This window comes from Acanthochromis polyacanthus, chromosome 21 (assembly GCF_021347895.1).
Source record: "Acanthochromis polyacanthus isolate Apoly-LR-REF ecotype Palm Island chromosome 21, KAUST_Apoly_ChrSc, whole genome shotgun sequence".
Lineage (NCBI taxonomy): Eukaryota > Metazoa > Chordata > Actinopteri > Pomacentridae > Acanthochromis > Acanthochromis polyacanthus.
The window spans coordinates 6,962,234-6,977,638 of NC_067133.1; the positions used below are offsets into that span (position 1 = coordinate 6,962,234).

The following is a 15,405-nucleotide window of genomic DNA, read 5'->3' on the forward strand; positions in this document are numbered from 1 at the left end:
TTGTTTGTCGGACAAATGTGTTTATATTACCCGCTGTGGTAATCACATCTGAAAGTGGTTTATACCGGCGGATTCATGAGAATCTAAGCTTTCCATCGGCGTATAGTGTTTGTATAATCGCGTTTGCAACCTTCGGACATTCTTTAAATTCCTATGCAAATTAGTATGTGTACCGCCGGCGGTACACTTAAGTTTAACGGGTTAAAAATGCTCGAGTTTGCAGCGCAAACTCCCAGCGCAAACGAGCCAGTCCTGCTTGACTTCTCGCTCCGCTTTTGCCTCCAGCATAAGCCCCGCCCACAAAAAACGTCACAATGTTTGTAAACAAATAAAGGGTCTATAGTGGACGTAGCATCTGGCTCCAGAATTGAAGCCAACCCGGAAGTGTCAAAAACTTGCAATATCACGCCGTCCGCTAGGGTTGGCTCCAAAAAGCTTTTTCTCCATCGACCCCAATTCATTTTTGGAAAAAATAAAATTTGATAGACTGATTTTCTACAGCTCAGGATTTTTTCCCTGTTAGTTTTCATGGTCAAAATGAGAGATCAGGTGGCCGATCTTAAAATAAATCAATACTGAATTTTAAATAAATCGTTAAAGTTGGCAGAGCCAGGGGGCGTGGCTATACTTGATAGACAGCAACAGAAGCCTCTGCGGTAAAATGTGGGCGGGATAAGAGAGTCCTCAGCCAATCCTGCCCCAAGTTGCTCTCTGGTCCAGCCTGTTTGATGATGCTTTTTACGTCACTGGCTCCAAAAAATCCAAAACGGCGACCAGGAAGTAGCAAAATCCGGGCTTCATTTTCTCTGCGTGACGGGTGACGTCACGGTTAGTTTACGCCTGGTTTTACTGTGTTCTTCTACAGAGCAGAGAACCTGCCACCAGGTGTCACTGCTGCTGAAGGACACATCTGCACCAGACCAGAACCAGAACCAGCAGAACACTGGTCTGGTTCTGGTTCTGGTTCTGGTTTATGAAGTCCATGAAGAGAAGATTTAGAAGCAGTTTCTGAGTTCATCCAGCAGTCTAGAAGATTCAGCTGTGGGACAAACACAACAACACAACTCTACACGACAACGCAAACACAACAGCAAAACTCTACATGACAACGCAAACACAACAACAAAACTCTACACAGCACAACAACAGAAACACAACTCAAACACAACAAAGCTCTAACCAACACAAACACAACACTACCACACCAACACAACACAAGCACAACAACACAAACACAACAATGCAAACACAACAAAACTCTAAACAACAGAAATACAACAACAGATCCACAACAAAACTCTACACAAGGCAAACACAACACAACCACCAAGGTTTAATCTAATGTTAGGGAACTATTTCAAGAATACCTATGGTTTTAAATAATGTACCTATAAGACAAAAAGTTTCACCTGCATCATTCAGAGGACATTCTAAGCTTGGATGTTAATGAGGCAGGAAGATTGTTTTCCCGATGTTCCTGAGGCCTCAGATGATTTTTATAAAACATTTCTGTAACAGGATGCATCAACAAAGGTGGATGGTGCTGAGGGAACACTTTAAAGAACATCTGTAGAATGTTCCGCAGTGTTAGATGACAACAAAAGAAGGATGTTCCATTTTCAGAATGTTAGAATATCGTTAACATCTGCAGTTATCCAGCATTTACACAGAATTTTCTGAGAACGGAAACTCAAAACTTGCTTCTTAAAACATCCCTAGAAGTCTGCAGAACTGTCTGAGAATGTTCTAAGGAAGAACAACTTCTATGTGAGAGGAACAGTTAGAATGTCCTGCTCCACAGTTTGATCTGGAAAGAATCTGATGCTGTGATTAGACAAGAGAACATCAAATCTGATCACGTCTCTCCAGCTGTTAGTAGTACCAACCAGATCGTTCTTTAATGTCTGTGAGGTTCCTGCAGTAAAAATAATCAGAGCATCATCTTTAAAATCATAGATGAGACTGATAAATACTATTTGATGATTTTTTTTCATTAAAAAAGTTATTGTACTGAAGTTGGTCAGTTTGAGTCACTTCAGAGCTTATTTGTGATTTAAGAACCAAACTAAGTTCTGTCAAATACTGTGGCTGAATGAAGTGTGTGTGTCTGTGAATTTTACTTCTGGAGAAACTCAACCATGAACATGATTCATGTGTTTTTATGTAGGCAAAAAAAAACAATTCTCACGCCTGGAAACATCTGTCGATTAATATCGAGATCATTTCATATAAAGTAAACTAAATCTAAAGTTTTTTCCAGAACATCCTCAATTAGCTGATTCTTCACCTACAGTAACTTTATTAATGATCAAAGTTCTACCTTCATACTCTGAATATTTCCAGAGTTCCTGGCCCTTGAAGTACACAGAGGTGGGTCCAGACTTTTTTTTAAATTTTTTTAATGGACTTTTCCATCATTTCTGAGCCTCAGAACTTCATCAGTACAGCAGATAGACTCATGATATTTTAGGAGGAGAAACAGAACAAAGAAACAAACAGAACCAGAATAAAGAAGATTTATTTCAGAGGTTCAGTTTGAAGCTTCATCTGTAGTTTGGTTCAGTGTCCTGCAGCACTGAGGCCTTCACTGCACAGTTAGTAGTATTACTAGTCGTACTACAGTAATATTAACACATCTGAGGCAGAGGATGGTGGTGACACGGAGGGGCGGGACTTCCTCTAGTCACATGACTGGACGTAGTTGTTGGGGAAGAATCCCTCTTGGCCATTCAGGAAGCCCTGACACCAGCCGTCGTCATGGCGATGAGTCACGTAGATGACATCACCCTCGGTGAGGGAAAGATCGTCAGGCTTCGTTGCTTCGTAGCTGTAGAGCGCTACAACTGGAAACACAAGGAACTGCAGTCACACACTGGTCTTATACTGTACATATACTGTATATAGACATGTGGATGGTAGTAGTGGTTGCAGTAATAGTAGTAAAGGCAGTGGAACTATTAGTAGTAGCAGCAGCAGTGTACAATGTACTGGTATTAGGTGCAGTAGTAGTACCTTTTTCCAGGTATTCTGCGGGGGCATTGGTGTCGTAGTCCACTGGTGGAGGGAGGGGCGGCATGATGTCATCAAAGCCCACCTCATTGTCCAATAGGAGAGCAGGGGGTGGGGCCGGGATCTCCAGATCTAAGACAACATTAGTCCTGTGAGTGACAGCTCTGACCAAACCAATTAGTTTTGAGAAGGCGGAGTGTGTTTTTTGGTGTGTAGTTATCGGGCTGTAACAGTACAGCTTTAATGCTACAGTACAACAATTAAACGTACTACCTTTAGAGATACTAATACGATTGGTCAAAAACATATATAGCACTTCTTTACCAACCGTACTAACTACTACTACTAACTGTGTATTAACTGTGTACGAACTACAACTACAAACTGTATACTAACTGTGTACTAAATCTGTAGCAACTACTGCTTCTAACTAGTACTAACTACTACTACTAACTGTATACTAACTATGTACTAACTAGTACCACTACTAGTATACAATTAGAATACTAATTGTATACTAGCATACAGTGTGTTCTTACCCAGGTGTTGCAGACGAGCAGGTAAGCAGAGCCGAGGTGAAGAGGAAGGGCGAGGCAGCAGGTGAAGGGGGGAGGATGAGGGGTGAGGAGGGGTGCAGGGAGGCGGGTAAGGGGGGGGAGGGGGGATCATGACTGACAGGCAGAGAAGCAGTGTCAGAATCTGACATAGAGTGAGCATCCATTCATTCATAGACAATCCTCAAGAACCTTAGAACTGACTGAGGTATTCCTGCAACCTCCTCAAGGACTGCTGTGACTACTTCAAGGACCCCAAAAAACTTCCTAAAACATACTCAAGAACTACTGCGAACTACTTCTAAAAGGCCTTGAACCTGTTCAACGACCTCACAACCTCAAGGTTGTGACTACTGGACATTTTTCTAGGACCTCAGAACTGACTTTCAGACTTCTGGAACATTCTCAAGGGCTACTATGACTTCTCTAATGATCCATACAACGGCTTCAGGAATCTTGGCACGAATCCTGGAATTTTCCCAAGGCCCTAATGAACTTAAACTGCCATTTGTGTTTGCTTATTAGTCAGCTTCTCACTGATTACGTCTGCTGAGTTTCTACTGGACGATGTCAGGCCAGCCCATCAACGGCTTACGTGATTGGCCAGCAGGAAGGAAGAGGGAGCGGGTGTAGCGGCAGCGGGAGGCGGGGCCTGAGCGGACCCTCAGAGATACGGAGCGCATGGTGGGAGGGGAGCGGCGGCAGCGACTCCTCCTGCTGGGGAGGGTCACTGAAAGCACAGAAGAAGAACACTGACGAAAAACACAACAGAAGAAGCAGACACTGAAGGAAAACACCACAGAAGTCATCAAGCAGCAGCACAGATAATAGTTGCAGATTTTCTGAGGGTATCTGATTCTCAGTCTATAAACTTTTTCTGATGCTTGTTAATGAACACGGAAGCCTAAAAATGCAGGTTTTTAAGTGGAGCTTTGAATGTTACAGCAGATACAACCTGAACCTCTTCAGGAATTCACAGATGAATCCAACGTAGAACTGGTGAAATGTGTGAAAAGTCTGGCTGATGTCATCCGCTTATGTGATAAATGTGATAAACTATGCTTCTTTTCTCATTTTCTCATTTGTAGTTTTTTATACAAAAGCAGACAACCTTTTTTTTCTGAATTTTGCTGTAGAGTCTTTGGAAACAGAAAGCTACAGAATTCAGGATTTGAGAGGAACACAGAATAAAGTAAAATCTTAATCTTCATGGTTGTCTTGAGTCTTTTTTTGCTGTTCTGCTGGTCTTTAGTGCACCCTGTTGGTTAGATACAGACATTTCCTGTGTGTTCGTATGTGAAACAAATTGCTCATTAAGCAGAACAACCACATCAGTCTGAGTAAATGTTTGTAGTTTAAATGTCAATAATTGTTCTATATTTTTATGGAAATAAATAAGAAATAAATCAAGTAATTTCTGTGTATATATTTTTGCATTATGCAGGGGAAGTTACTCAAGATTATTCTATTTGTGAAGTCAGGCTTAAACAAGTCCAAATGCACAGCAGCAGAAAGATGTTAAATTGTGTGATTATTTAATGGACTTTGGTGGAGTCTGGTGGTGCTGTTTGTACAGTACAGAATGGTACCGTCTACTTCCTGGCTGGGTAGAGGGGGCGGAGCCGGCAGCTCTGAACCATCAGTAGACAACGGAGGGAAACCGTCATCATCAGAGAGAGGAGGGGGAGGAGGAGGCGAGGGAGAGGGGAAGCTGTTCTCCTCCACCACTACGGAGAGAGAGGACATGTGATGTGATTGTGACATCAAACAGTTTAACCAATGAGTACTTTACTGTAGGAGAATTAAGATGAAGGTGAAGATAAATAGTTCAATTGAACCATGTTCAATAAAACCAGGTTAATTAAAACCACTATTAAGGAGTCTGGGTTGACTAATCAGGTTAAACTAAACCAGAATTAATTAAACCAGGTTAAACAAAACCGCATTTAACTGATCAGTGCTTCAGCCAACCAGATTCAACAAAAACACATTCATGTCATCAATTAAAGTGTAAGATTTAGCCTGGTTAAACCTTTCAGGCTGATGTAATACCATGATTGTTGTGATAAATTGAGTTTCAATCTAGTCAAGGTTTAACTAATCTGGTACCTGGGTTTAGCTAATTTAGGTTTTTACTAGGGTGACTCAACCAGATTTAGTTGAAGAGGTGTAATTCATCTAGATTAAAATAACAAAGTTATATAAGGATCACCTAATTGAGGTTCAAACTGATCATGGTTAAATTAATCCTGGTAAAGCTTATTTAAGTTTTAGGTCTAACTAGATTTAGCCAAGACAGACCCAGCTTATCCTGATTTAAACATTACAAGTTAACCTAAACATACCTAATCCATTCTAAAATATTTAAGGTTGAACTAATCCAGGTGTAACTATCCCCAGTTTAAGTAATCCTGGTAAAGACAATTTGAGTAACCCAGCATTAACTAGATTTAGCTTATCCAGATTTAAATAATTCAGGCTAAAGTGATACAAGTTTAACTGATCCAGTTTAATCTAATCCAAGTTTAAGATTAATGATTATGTCGTAAAATTGTTTTTGTCTTTACCTGTTTCAAGGCTAAGGGGTGGAGCCAGGGGCAGATCGCTGTGATTGGTCAGAGCTCCTGTCGGAGGAGGGATTGGTGGAGGGGGCGGGGCCACCTTACCGCCTGACGAACCCGGTGGAGGAGGGGGAGGCGGAGGAGCAGGGGGCAGGCCCGAGGCATTAGTGACCACATCATCCTGAGCCGGGATGACAGTGTCTGTCGGTGGAGGGGGCGGGGTGTCGTCCAGCAGTGAGGTGATGAGGTCACACTCAGGTGGAGCCTGCCAGGTAGGCGGGATGGTGGGCGGAGCTACAACTTTCCCAAAGCTGGAGCTTAAGGTTAGAAAGGTGAAAACAAACATCCTGAAGTTAAAATGATTTTCACATGATTAACGTTTCTGCAAACAAAACCGTGATTTTATAACTTTTAAAGCAATAGTTGTCTTGACTATAATGTCTACATATTTACTACAAATGTCAAATGATTCTAAACTGTATCACCTAAGTGTGACATCAGATTACAAACTACAGTTCAGATTTTAGGATAATTCAGACTCCACAGCAGGAACTCAGTGAAACTAAAGTGAGTCCATGTTTCATCACATTCTTTGTTCCTTCAGTCACTTCTATTTCTGACGATGGACTCAATCCTCCTCAGCAAACCAGAGTTCACTAAATTGAGCTCAAATCTTGTCACATTTTTCACACACTGTTTTATTCAGCTGCTCTTTGTTGGAGGGCTTGTGTTGCTTTTCCATTCTCTGGAAAATACCACAAAGGTTCTGTTGCGTTCAGGTCAGGACTCACACTATCCAGGTCCTGGATGACTGAGTCCTTCTGGACAATTTGACCTCATTTTAGAGAAATGTTGAGTTATTTTGCACAGGTTATGAGCATTTTCAATATGCTTTCTACAGTATTTGAGATTGTTCATTAGAGGAAGCAAGTAATTAGAGCTGACCCAGTTTAGAACCAGTGAATATTTCTGTATATATATATATTCATCAGGGCTGCACTCTGCTGCTGTAAACTGTTAAAACTTTCACTCGACCTGTGTTTTTAACCCTGAATACTGACTGCAGACTGTATGCTGCTATGACTCAACTTAGACCTGCCTGCGAGGTGACGCTGAGGGCATAAAAAGAAAGTTTCTAATGTGTGGTGACTTTACCCTCCTGCAGGGGGCGCCACCGGGCACTGCACCGCCTCCACAGGCTTGTTGGACCTGAAATAAGACAGAAACATGAAGTTGCGGGCAGAAGAAGCTGCTGAGAAAAGAAACAGTGAAAACAGAACCAACCTGACAGAGGGTCCCTGTTTCCGGATGGTTCCTGTTCGGTCCGACTGTTTCCCAGAGACCTGGGGGGGGGGGGGGGAGCAGATAGAGCATCAATAGACCTGAGGGAGGGGGGGGCACATAGAGCATCAATAGGCCTGGGAAGGGGCACATAGAGAATGAATGGAGCCTCTCAGCCTCTAATTAGTCTCTACAAACATTTTCCCACGGTGGACAAAGAACTCTGGCGGCAGGAGTGTGAGTCTGATCTGCTGGATCTGTGAGGACCGACCAGGACACTGTAGCTCCATCAGGACCGGCCTGGTTAAAGAGGACGGTTCTAGTTAAACAGGACACTTCTGGTCCTTTTGTTTCCTCATACTGTAGATATTGAATTATCTTTATGTCTCCTCTCCAGACTTTTTCTCTCTAATCTGCACATCAACTGTAGAAAGATGTTTCCTCATGCTGAATGTATCTTCCAACAACTTGCTCCTCTGTTCACTGTTTCTGAGCCACGCTGCATTTATTTTATTGATCCAGTTGGTTTGATTTCCCTCTCAGTCTCTCTGTGGAAATACTGCCTGCAGTTCAGCTGAAAACTCTCTGATCTACATGATGTTTGGTTAGAATTCAGACCAGTTTCTATTTCATGCTGCCACATTTGTTCATGGTTCATCAGGTTTTGAATGCGTCACACAGCAAATACTGAAATATTCAAGTAAAGAATAACTTAATCCAGTTGCTGAGTACATGTACAGCTGTGTGTCTGAATCAGCTGCTTGAAGCAGGAACTTTAACTGCTGCATCATTTCTGCTTCTGAGGTTCAGCAGCTTCCCCACCAGCTTCACTTCTGCTTCTGTTCCGGTCGATTAGATTCCTGTCGGAGTTTCTGCTCAGAATAACTGTCTGCACAGCAAACAGAGGTCACTGCTTCACTGATCAGCTGTTTGTCTGCACGATCCGGATCAGAGTTTCCTCAAATGTCTTGTTTAGTCCAAAGATATTCAGTTTACTGTCAGAGAGGAGGAAAGACACCCGAAAATAATCACACTGACTGAAGACTGGTGAATTTCTTAGTAAAGACAGTGAGTGTGTGTTTCCTTATTGAACAGAAATCTCTGCATATTCCTGATATTTTTATCTCTTATTCTGACTAAATGAAACCTTGCTTAATGAACTAAACTGGTTCAAATATTCCTTTATTCAGTCTGCTGTTTGCTGAAACCTGTTTGGAGAGTTGCCAGAACGTCTGTAGAGTTTCCAAAGTGAGAGTGAACACAGCACCTGCTGAACTGAAAAACTTAAATAAATGTTCAACACTAACAGCTGATGAAGAACCAGGTTTAACCATAACATGTGAAATTGTCTCGTCTCTTTTCCAAATGGACTCAGTGGTTTAAGAGTTGGGTCACAAGACTCGGGTGTGTGGTACCTTCATGCCGTGGCCGACGCCGTCCAGCTGCTGGTAGTTGATTGGTCGGCGGCTGTACGGTGGGCGGGCCTGGGAGCCTGTAGGGGGGAGGATCTTGTGGCTGCGAGGGACTCGTCTGACAGCAGTGAAGGCGCCGATTTCCCTCCGACAAACCTTTTCTTTGTGCATCTCCACTGTCTGAGGACCAACAACAGGACGACCATTAGAACACTGAGCTCTGTGGTTGTTTGTGTCTCTTTGTGGTTGTTTGTGTTCCTTTATGGTGATTTGTGTCTGACTGTGGTGGTTTGTGTTGATTTGTGGATTTGTGACTCACCTGACCAATCAGGTTGATGGAAGACTCCATGTGGCGAAGCTGATTGGTCTGAGCATCCAACAGGCTCAAGACACTATTGGCCAGAGTGCTGATCTGGTAGGCGACGCTGGCCAGTGATTGGGTGGTAAAGTTTTTAGTTTCCTCCAACGCTTTCATGCTGCCGTCACCTGACTGATGGAGAACGGGGTGTTAGCTTAGCTTAGCACAAAGGCAAAAGACAAAAGGAAATGTTAGCTTAGCTTTACATATAGACTGGAGGTAAAGGTAACTGTTGGTTTAGCTTAGCACGAGAACTGAAAGCAAGTGGCAACTGTTAGCTTATCTTTGCATGAAGACTGGAGATAAATAGAAACTGTTAGCCTAGCTTAGCACTAACACTGGAGTCAGTAGTAGTACCTGTATGTCGTAGTACTACCTATAGCTATTTGTTATAGCAGTAGTACTACTTGTATATTTTGTTGCAGCAGTAGTAGTATCTGTGTGTTGTACTACCTGTACGTAGTTGTTGTACCAGTATTAGTATTGTGTGTCGTACTACCTGTACATATTTGTTGTAGCAGCAATTACTTGTATGTAGTACTACCTGTACATAGTTATTGTAGCAGTACTCGGCCACATTCAGCAGGTTGTCGTAGTTTTCGCGCAGAGCTTTCCTGGCGTTTGGAGCTTCTTCCAGGATCTTTGTCACTTCATCCGTCAAGTTCTGGTCCTTCATGATCCACACTGAAGGTTCTATAAGTATTGATAAAAAAAGGTTCTGGATCCTTAAGACCAGCAGGAACCTGCAGAGACCAGAGCCAGTTTTCAGGAACCACTGGAAGTCCACACCAACAGATCCAATATACACAAGGAGAGTCTACTAGAACCCTACTGATAAGATCAGGTTACAGAGTCTATAAACAGGCTTTATCCTCCTGAAGGGTGGAAGGATTGAATTATGGGGAATAAAATTTGGCATTTCGACAAGAATGTACAAAAGAAAAAACGTCAAAATAAAAACAGATTTCTACAAGTAATGTCAATTAATCAACAATATAAAACATGAAATAAGTGATTCCATCAGTGATCACCTCCTTCCAGTCAGTATTTAGTAGATGAACCTTTGGTCACAGTCCAATCATTGATCCTGTGCCGATCTCAATCAGTCTGAACATCTGGATGCTGATGCAGGTTGTCCTCCAAGATTTCTACAGACTTTGCTGCATTCATTTTACTCTCTACCATTACAAGCATTACAGGACCTTCTGCCGAGAAACATCCAAACTTCATGATGCTTTCACCACCATGCTTCACATTATGATACTGCCACTACCATGCTTCACAGTGGTGATGATGTGTTTTGTAGTAATGTTCAGTGAACATATCATCTAGTCTGATCAACAAAAAGCTCTATCCTGGTCTCCTTAGACCAAAGAACCTTCTTCCAGTTGATTCTAGAGTCTCCACGTCTTGGGAGCTTTTTTCAACATAGTCTGAACAATCAGTAACTTGGAAATGTTCTTGTATCTTCTCCTGACTGATGCTTTTAACCAACCTTTTCTCAGAGTTTATTGGAGTGTTCTTTAGTCTTCATGGTGTAGTTCTATCCATGAGTACTGATCCACCAGTGACAGGACCTTCCAGATAGAGGAGTCTTTATACTACAATCACTGACACACAGTCACTGACCTCAGATGATCCATTTACAAACTTTTGACTTCTAGCACCAACTGGCTGTAGTTGAGTTCAACTAGAGTCACTTTTAAGAGGGCCAATACTGATAAAATCACTTATTTTAAATTTCTGGTCAAAAAGCCAATTTAACTGACCAAAATTCAATATTGAAAAGCAATAAAAGCAGGAAGCTTCCAGAGTGGTGAATACTTTCTATCAACACTGTAGAGAGTCTATCAAAGAATGAATAAAAATGACAGAATGTACCATATATACTACATCTAATCAATATATATTTGATTTAAAATCCTGTTCGGTGATGTAGATTAAATGCAACAAGAAGAAGTGAAACAGGCTGAAGTAAAAACTCACCAGAGTCAGACAGTAGATGTAGTTTGATGAGTTGCAGTTCTGCTGGAGTCTCCTGTCTGGTTTAACTTCAGTCTGCAGCTAGAAGTTTCCTCTGTGCTGCTCAACCTCAGAGATCTTCTCTGCATACAGAGGAGTCACTCCTCTCCTCTACCAGCATGGGCCCATGCCTCAACGTTCAAACACCATTATGTGACGACTTTCAGTCTACAGAAGTAAGTCAGAGTGAGTCCTCTCTACTGTGTTTCACTGTCTATGTGTGAACCTGCTCAACATAAACCACTTCCTGTTTCACATCATAGCAAAGACGCACTTTACGAAGACTGAAAACTGAAATACTCCCTCTCATCTGTGACAATGTTCTTGAAACATCATGAAACAAACCGAACAGAAGATGGTGAAGAACATCATATACCAGAGTTAACTGAAAACTATTAAATGACATAGCATACCAGAGTTAATTAAAAAAGCTATCAAATAAATCATATACCAGGGTATATTAGGAACTATTAAGTCATATATCAGAGTTATTTAAAAACTTTCAAATAACAGAATATACCAGAATTAATTAATAAATATTAAATCATTTACCAGAGTTAATTTGGAACTATTAAATAGCATCATATACCTGAGTTAATTAAAAATTATTTAAAAAACAAAACACAGGAATTAATTAGACACTATTGAATAGCATCATATACCAGAGTTAAATTACAACTATTAAACAACAGGAACAGAACATAGTGATGAGTTGATTCTTCCTGGTGATTCCAGTTCAACTAAAGCTGCTTCACTCAGCTGTGAGTCTGCAGCGCCTCCTGCTGGTCAGACCGACAGTCAGCTTGATGAACTTCATCAGTGGCCAGAGCTTTAAAGAGGCCAGAGAGCCACAGCAGGAAAACAAAGTAACAAACAGGAACAGATGTGCAGACAGGTGAGAGAAATCACTTGACTGTGATTGGAGGGAAAGCCAGAGGACCTCTGGTGGACAGGTGGAAAGCAGCAGAACTCGTCCATTATAAAACTATTAACTGTTTGTTACTAGAATCTTTTACGTTGTTTATTAGCAAATATCATGAAGTGAAACTGTTGTTTTGTTGTTTTCACTAAAACGTTTCAGTTAAATGAATAAACCAAAGAATTAACCACGGAACATCTAAACTGTAGAAATAAATCAGAGCTTTAAACAGTCTGTGGGCCCAAGTCTTCCTCGTTGCCCAGGGCGACAGAATGTGGAGTGTTACTGGGGGTGACGTGATGCGACGTGTTGCCAGGGGCGACGGGGTTCCAGGGTTTTCGTGGAGCTCCGTCTCTGTCTTGGTGGTTCAGAGGCTTCAGGTGGCAGGTCAGCACCAGGTCTCTGAGGACACACAGCATAGCCTGGAAACACTTTCAAGGAAGCTTTAAAGCAGCCTGGAACATCCTGGAAGGTCTTCAAGGACCCCCTCAAAGCCTCTAAAACACCCTGCAGCTAATTCAAGGAGACTTAAAGTTTATCAAAGACATAAAGAGACTCCTATCACATCCTGGAACTACTTAAAGAACCCTTGTAATGTCTTAAAAGGTTCAGAAGCCCATGAAGATATCCTGGAGGTCCTTGAAGGAGTTCTCTCAGAGACTCTGAGAATCTTTTCAAGCTCCTGGAATATTCTTGCTTCCAGAAACCTTTCAAGGCTCAAATCATAGAATATCCTGAAAGATCCCAGGAGTCTTTAAACACTTCCTGAAAGGTCTTCAAGAGAAATTTCAAGGCCATGAAGGGGTCCTGGAATCTTTCAAGCACCTTGGTATCACTTTTAAACAGACCTTGAAATTTCTTATTCGGGTTTCAAGAGCCTTTCAATGGATGCTGATAAAGCATCCTGGAATTCTAACAAGGATTATTTGAATATTTCAACATTGCTTTGAAGTATCCTGGAACACCTCCATTGATACATGGAAGGTTTTCAAGGATTTCAAGAATCTATTCAAGGACTCCTGAATGGTCCTAAGATACCAGGAATTCGTTCTGGGAGAGCTCAAATGGTCTTTAAAGGACCCCTGGAGTGTCTTGGAGACATTCCTGGAGCCTCCCAAGACTTCGGAGAGCTTTAATAAAGCTAAAGACCCTTTCGAGAACTCTTTCCATCACCCTCTGATAAGACCCCTGTCCGTTTCAGGCCCTCCTGGTGCCATTTCCAGGCCCTGACCTACCTGAACTGGCTGTAGCAGACTCTCTGGCTCACAGCTTTCAGCTTGGCTTCGTTCTCTCGCTTGTATCGCCGCTCAGACTCGACCGCCATCTGCAGCTCTCTGTCCAGCGCCGAGAAATTGATGACATCGCGCTGTGACATCATCACCTGGTGATGTCAGACTTTAAAAGAAACCTGCAGAAAACTTTAGAATCAAAGTTACGCTTTATATGAAGTTTTGTGCACTTTACAGTTAAAACATGACAGAATAAAACACCTGCTGCGGTGTAAAAATGTCATCATGAACCAGAATTAAATATCAAATATTGAATGTCGTCATATACCAGAATAAATTAAAAACTGTTAAACAACACCATATACCAGAATTAATAAGAAGATAATAAATAACATCAATACTGGAATTAACTGAAAACTATTAAATAACATCATATACCAGAGTTAATTAAAAACTATAAAAACAGCAGTAACAGAACACAGTTCTTTCTGATCATGAGCTGAACTAAAGCCGCTTCACTCAGCTGTGAGTCTGCAGCGCCTCCTGCTGGTCAGACCGAAAATCAGCCCACAGTTCATCACTTTATTCACTTGCTTCTGGTTTTACAGGTTCCGAAAGTTCTATAGGTTCTACTGGTTGGATCCTGAAGCTGGAAATTGTAGAGAACCAGAACCACCCAGAATCAGTGCCTAAGAACCACCAACCTTTCCAGAACCAGAGGAATTACGCTTTCATCAAACCACAGCTTAATGGCTAATGCTAGCTAGCTCCGACTAACACAGCACAGCTAACTACTGTCTACACAGCTTGCTCTGGCTAAAGTTAGCTACCTATTCATGTCCGTAGTGTTCCACACTAACAGGTTAGTTAAAGCGGTGGCTAGTTTAGTCAGAGTTAAAAGTTGTTAATTTGTAACGTCAGTCAGCAGGTGAAGGTGTTCCACTCTTACCTGCAGCAGACCTCCTCCTCACGCTGTGTCTCAAGTGGTTTTAATCACTTTGGGCTTCGGAAACAACAAACCGTCTCTATGACAACAAGCAGCCGGCACCGCCTGCGCAGTGGAGGGCGGCGAGTCGTGCAATATATTTCTGCTGAAAGGATGCCTGAAAACACACACACGCACACACGCACAGGCACACGCCCTTACATACAGTATACACGCAGTAAACATCTGGAAGTGTTTTTTTTTTTCTGACAAATAGAATTTTTATGTGTTTACTCCATTGATCTGTGTCCCTATGAGCTTTTAGAATACTGATTTTAATGAATGAATGAATGAATGAATGAATCAATCAATTATTGCATTAATGGTTCCTGTGTTTCACAACCCTGCAGCTCCTCCATGATAAAAAAACAAACAAACAAACAAACAAATGGTATAGTTTTTTTCACAGTACTCTAAATGAGTTAAACAAAGCTTATTGGAAGCTTTTGGTGTAAAGTAAGTTTTGATTTAAACTGTATGCAAACATACGATTCATGACACTTCTGTTTTTCTGTACTCACTAATGCCCACTGAGCTCAATGGGATTTTCTAATAACGGTGATGCAGTGTTTTTATATGCTATCTTGAATGTTACCTGCTCCACAGGTTGCCAGGTGTTCAGCATCTGTTACCATGGTGATGGACCATGTCGTAGTCCTAAAAGTCAGAGTTAAACTTCAAGTTATCTCGCTAACCTTCAGTCCTGCTTATAGTGCAGAGCTCGGGTGGTTATTCTCTCTCAGAGCAAGTTTATAGCAGATTTTGGCTAAATGAAAGCTGGTTACCAGAAATCTTAAGTTTTTATACCAAGCAAGAATCATTCAAAATACGGAAAAAATAAAGTTGAAGTTCTGCTGTAACGTCTGCAAGCACAAACACTGTACTGGTTATAAATACAAGCTTTTAGCAAATCCATCAGTGTTTCCTCTTGCACCCTTGAGGCCCAGCTTTAGCTCTGAAGAACTTTTCATTTACTACCATCTCTTACATAATGTTTGGAGCAGATGCAGTTGCTGCTTGTGTCTCATACTGATGGTTTTAACATGAATCCATCCACCAATAAACCGGACTAATA

At 41.7% G+C, this 15,405-nt stretch overlaps 2 protein-coding genes across 4 annotated transcripts; both read right to left on the minus strand.

Annotated features, from left to right (window-relative positions):
• Window positions 1-2,502: 2,502 nt before the first annotated feature.
• abi3a (ABI family, member 3a) lies at window positions 2,503-12,088 on the minus strand. 2 transcript variants are annotated; one of them, XM_022215113.2, is made up of 12 exons: window positions 11,162-12,088; window positions 9,720-9,918; window positions 9,137-9,307; window positions 8,821-8,997; window positions 7,409-7,467; window positions 7,280-7,333; window positions 6,131-6,441; window positions 5,153-5,290; window positions 4,159-4,293; window positions 3,549-3,680; window positions 3,013-3,141; window positions 2,503-2,843 (listed from the first exon to the last, which is right to left on the minus strand). In XM_022215113.2, exons 2-12 carry the CDS (start codon window positions 9,849-9,851, stop codon window positions 2,680-2,682), a joined length of 1,602 nt encoding a protein of 533 aa, XP_022070805.2. In that variant the 5' UTR covers window positions 9,852-9,918; window positions 11,162-12,088; the 3' UTR covers window positions 2,503-2,679. The 2 variants fall into 2 exon arrangements, with proteins under 2 accessions (XP_022070805.2, XP_022070806.1); XM_022215114.2 differs by lacking the exons at window positions 3,549-3,680; window positions 4,159-4,293.
• A 116-nt stretch (window positions 12,089-12,204) lies between these two features.
• Window positions 12,205-14,424, minus strand: ccdc103 (coiled-coil domain containing 103). 2 transcript variants are annotated; one of them, XM_022215115.2, is made up of 3 exons: window positions 14,295-14,424; window positions 13,352-13,524; window positions 12,205-12,518 (listed from the first exon to the last, which is right to left on the minus strand). In XM_022215115.2, exons 2-3 carry the CDS (start codon window positions 13,492-13,494, stop codon window positions 12,341-12,343), a joined length of 321 nt encoding a protein of 106 aa, XP_022070807.2. In that variant the 5' UTR covers window positions 13,495-13,524; window positions 14,295-14,424; the 3' UTR covers window positions 12,205-12,340. The 2 variants fall into 2 exon arrangements, with proteins under 2 accessions (XP_022070807.2, XP_022070808.2); XM_022215116.2 differs by having other exon boundaries at window positions 13,352-13,534; window positions 14,295-14,407.
• Between the last annotated feature and the right edge of the window lie 981 nt (window positions 14,425-15,405).

What these genes read in the sequence shown, in the direction of transcription:
- abi3a (XM_022215113.2), bottom strand. Translation starts at nt 9,851, where the DNA reads ATGAAGGACCAGAACTTGACGGATGAAGTGACAAAGATCCTGGAAGAA. An exon ending in GCGTCGGCCACGGCATGAAG is followed by an intron (nt 7,468 to 8,820) that starts GTACCACACACC and finishes CCCCCCCCCCAG; the next exon opens with GTCTCTGGGAAACAGTCGGA. An exon ending in AAACAGGGACCCTCTGTCAG is followed by an intron (nt 7,334 to 7,408) that starts GTTGGTTCTGTT and finishes GTCTTATTTCAG; the next exon opens with GTCCAACAAGCCTGTGGAGG.
- ccdc103 (XM_022215115.2), bottom strand. Translation starts at nt 13,494, where the DNA reads ATGATGTCACAGCGCGATGTCATCAATTTCTCGGCGCTGGACAGAGAG. An exon ending in GTCTGCTACAGCCAGTTCAG is followed by an intron (nt 12,519 to 13,351) that starts GTAGGTCAGGGC and finishes GTGTGTCCTCAG; the next exon opens with AGACCTGGTGCTGACCTGCC.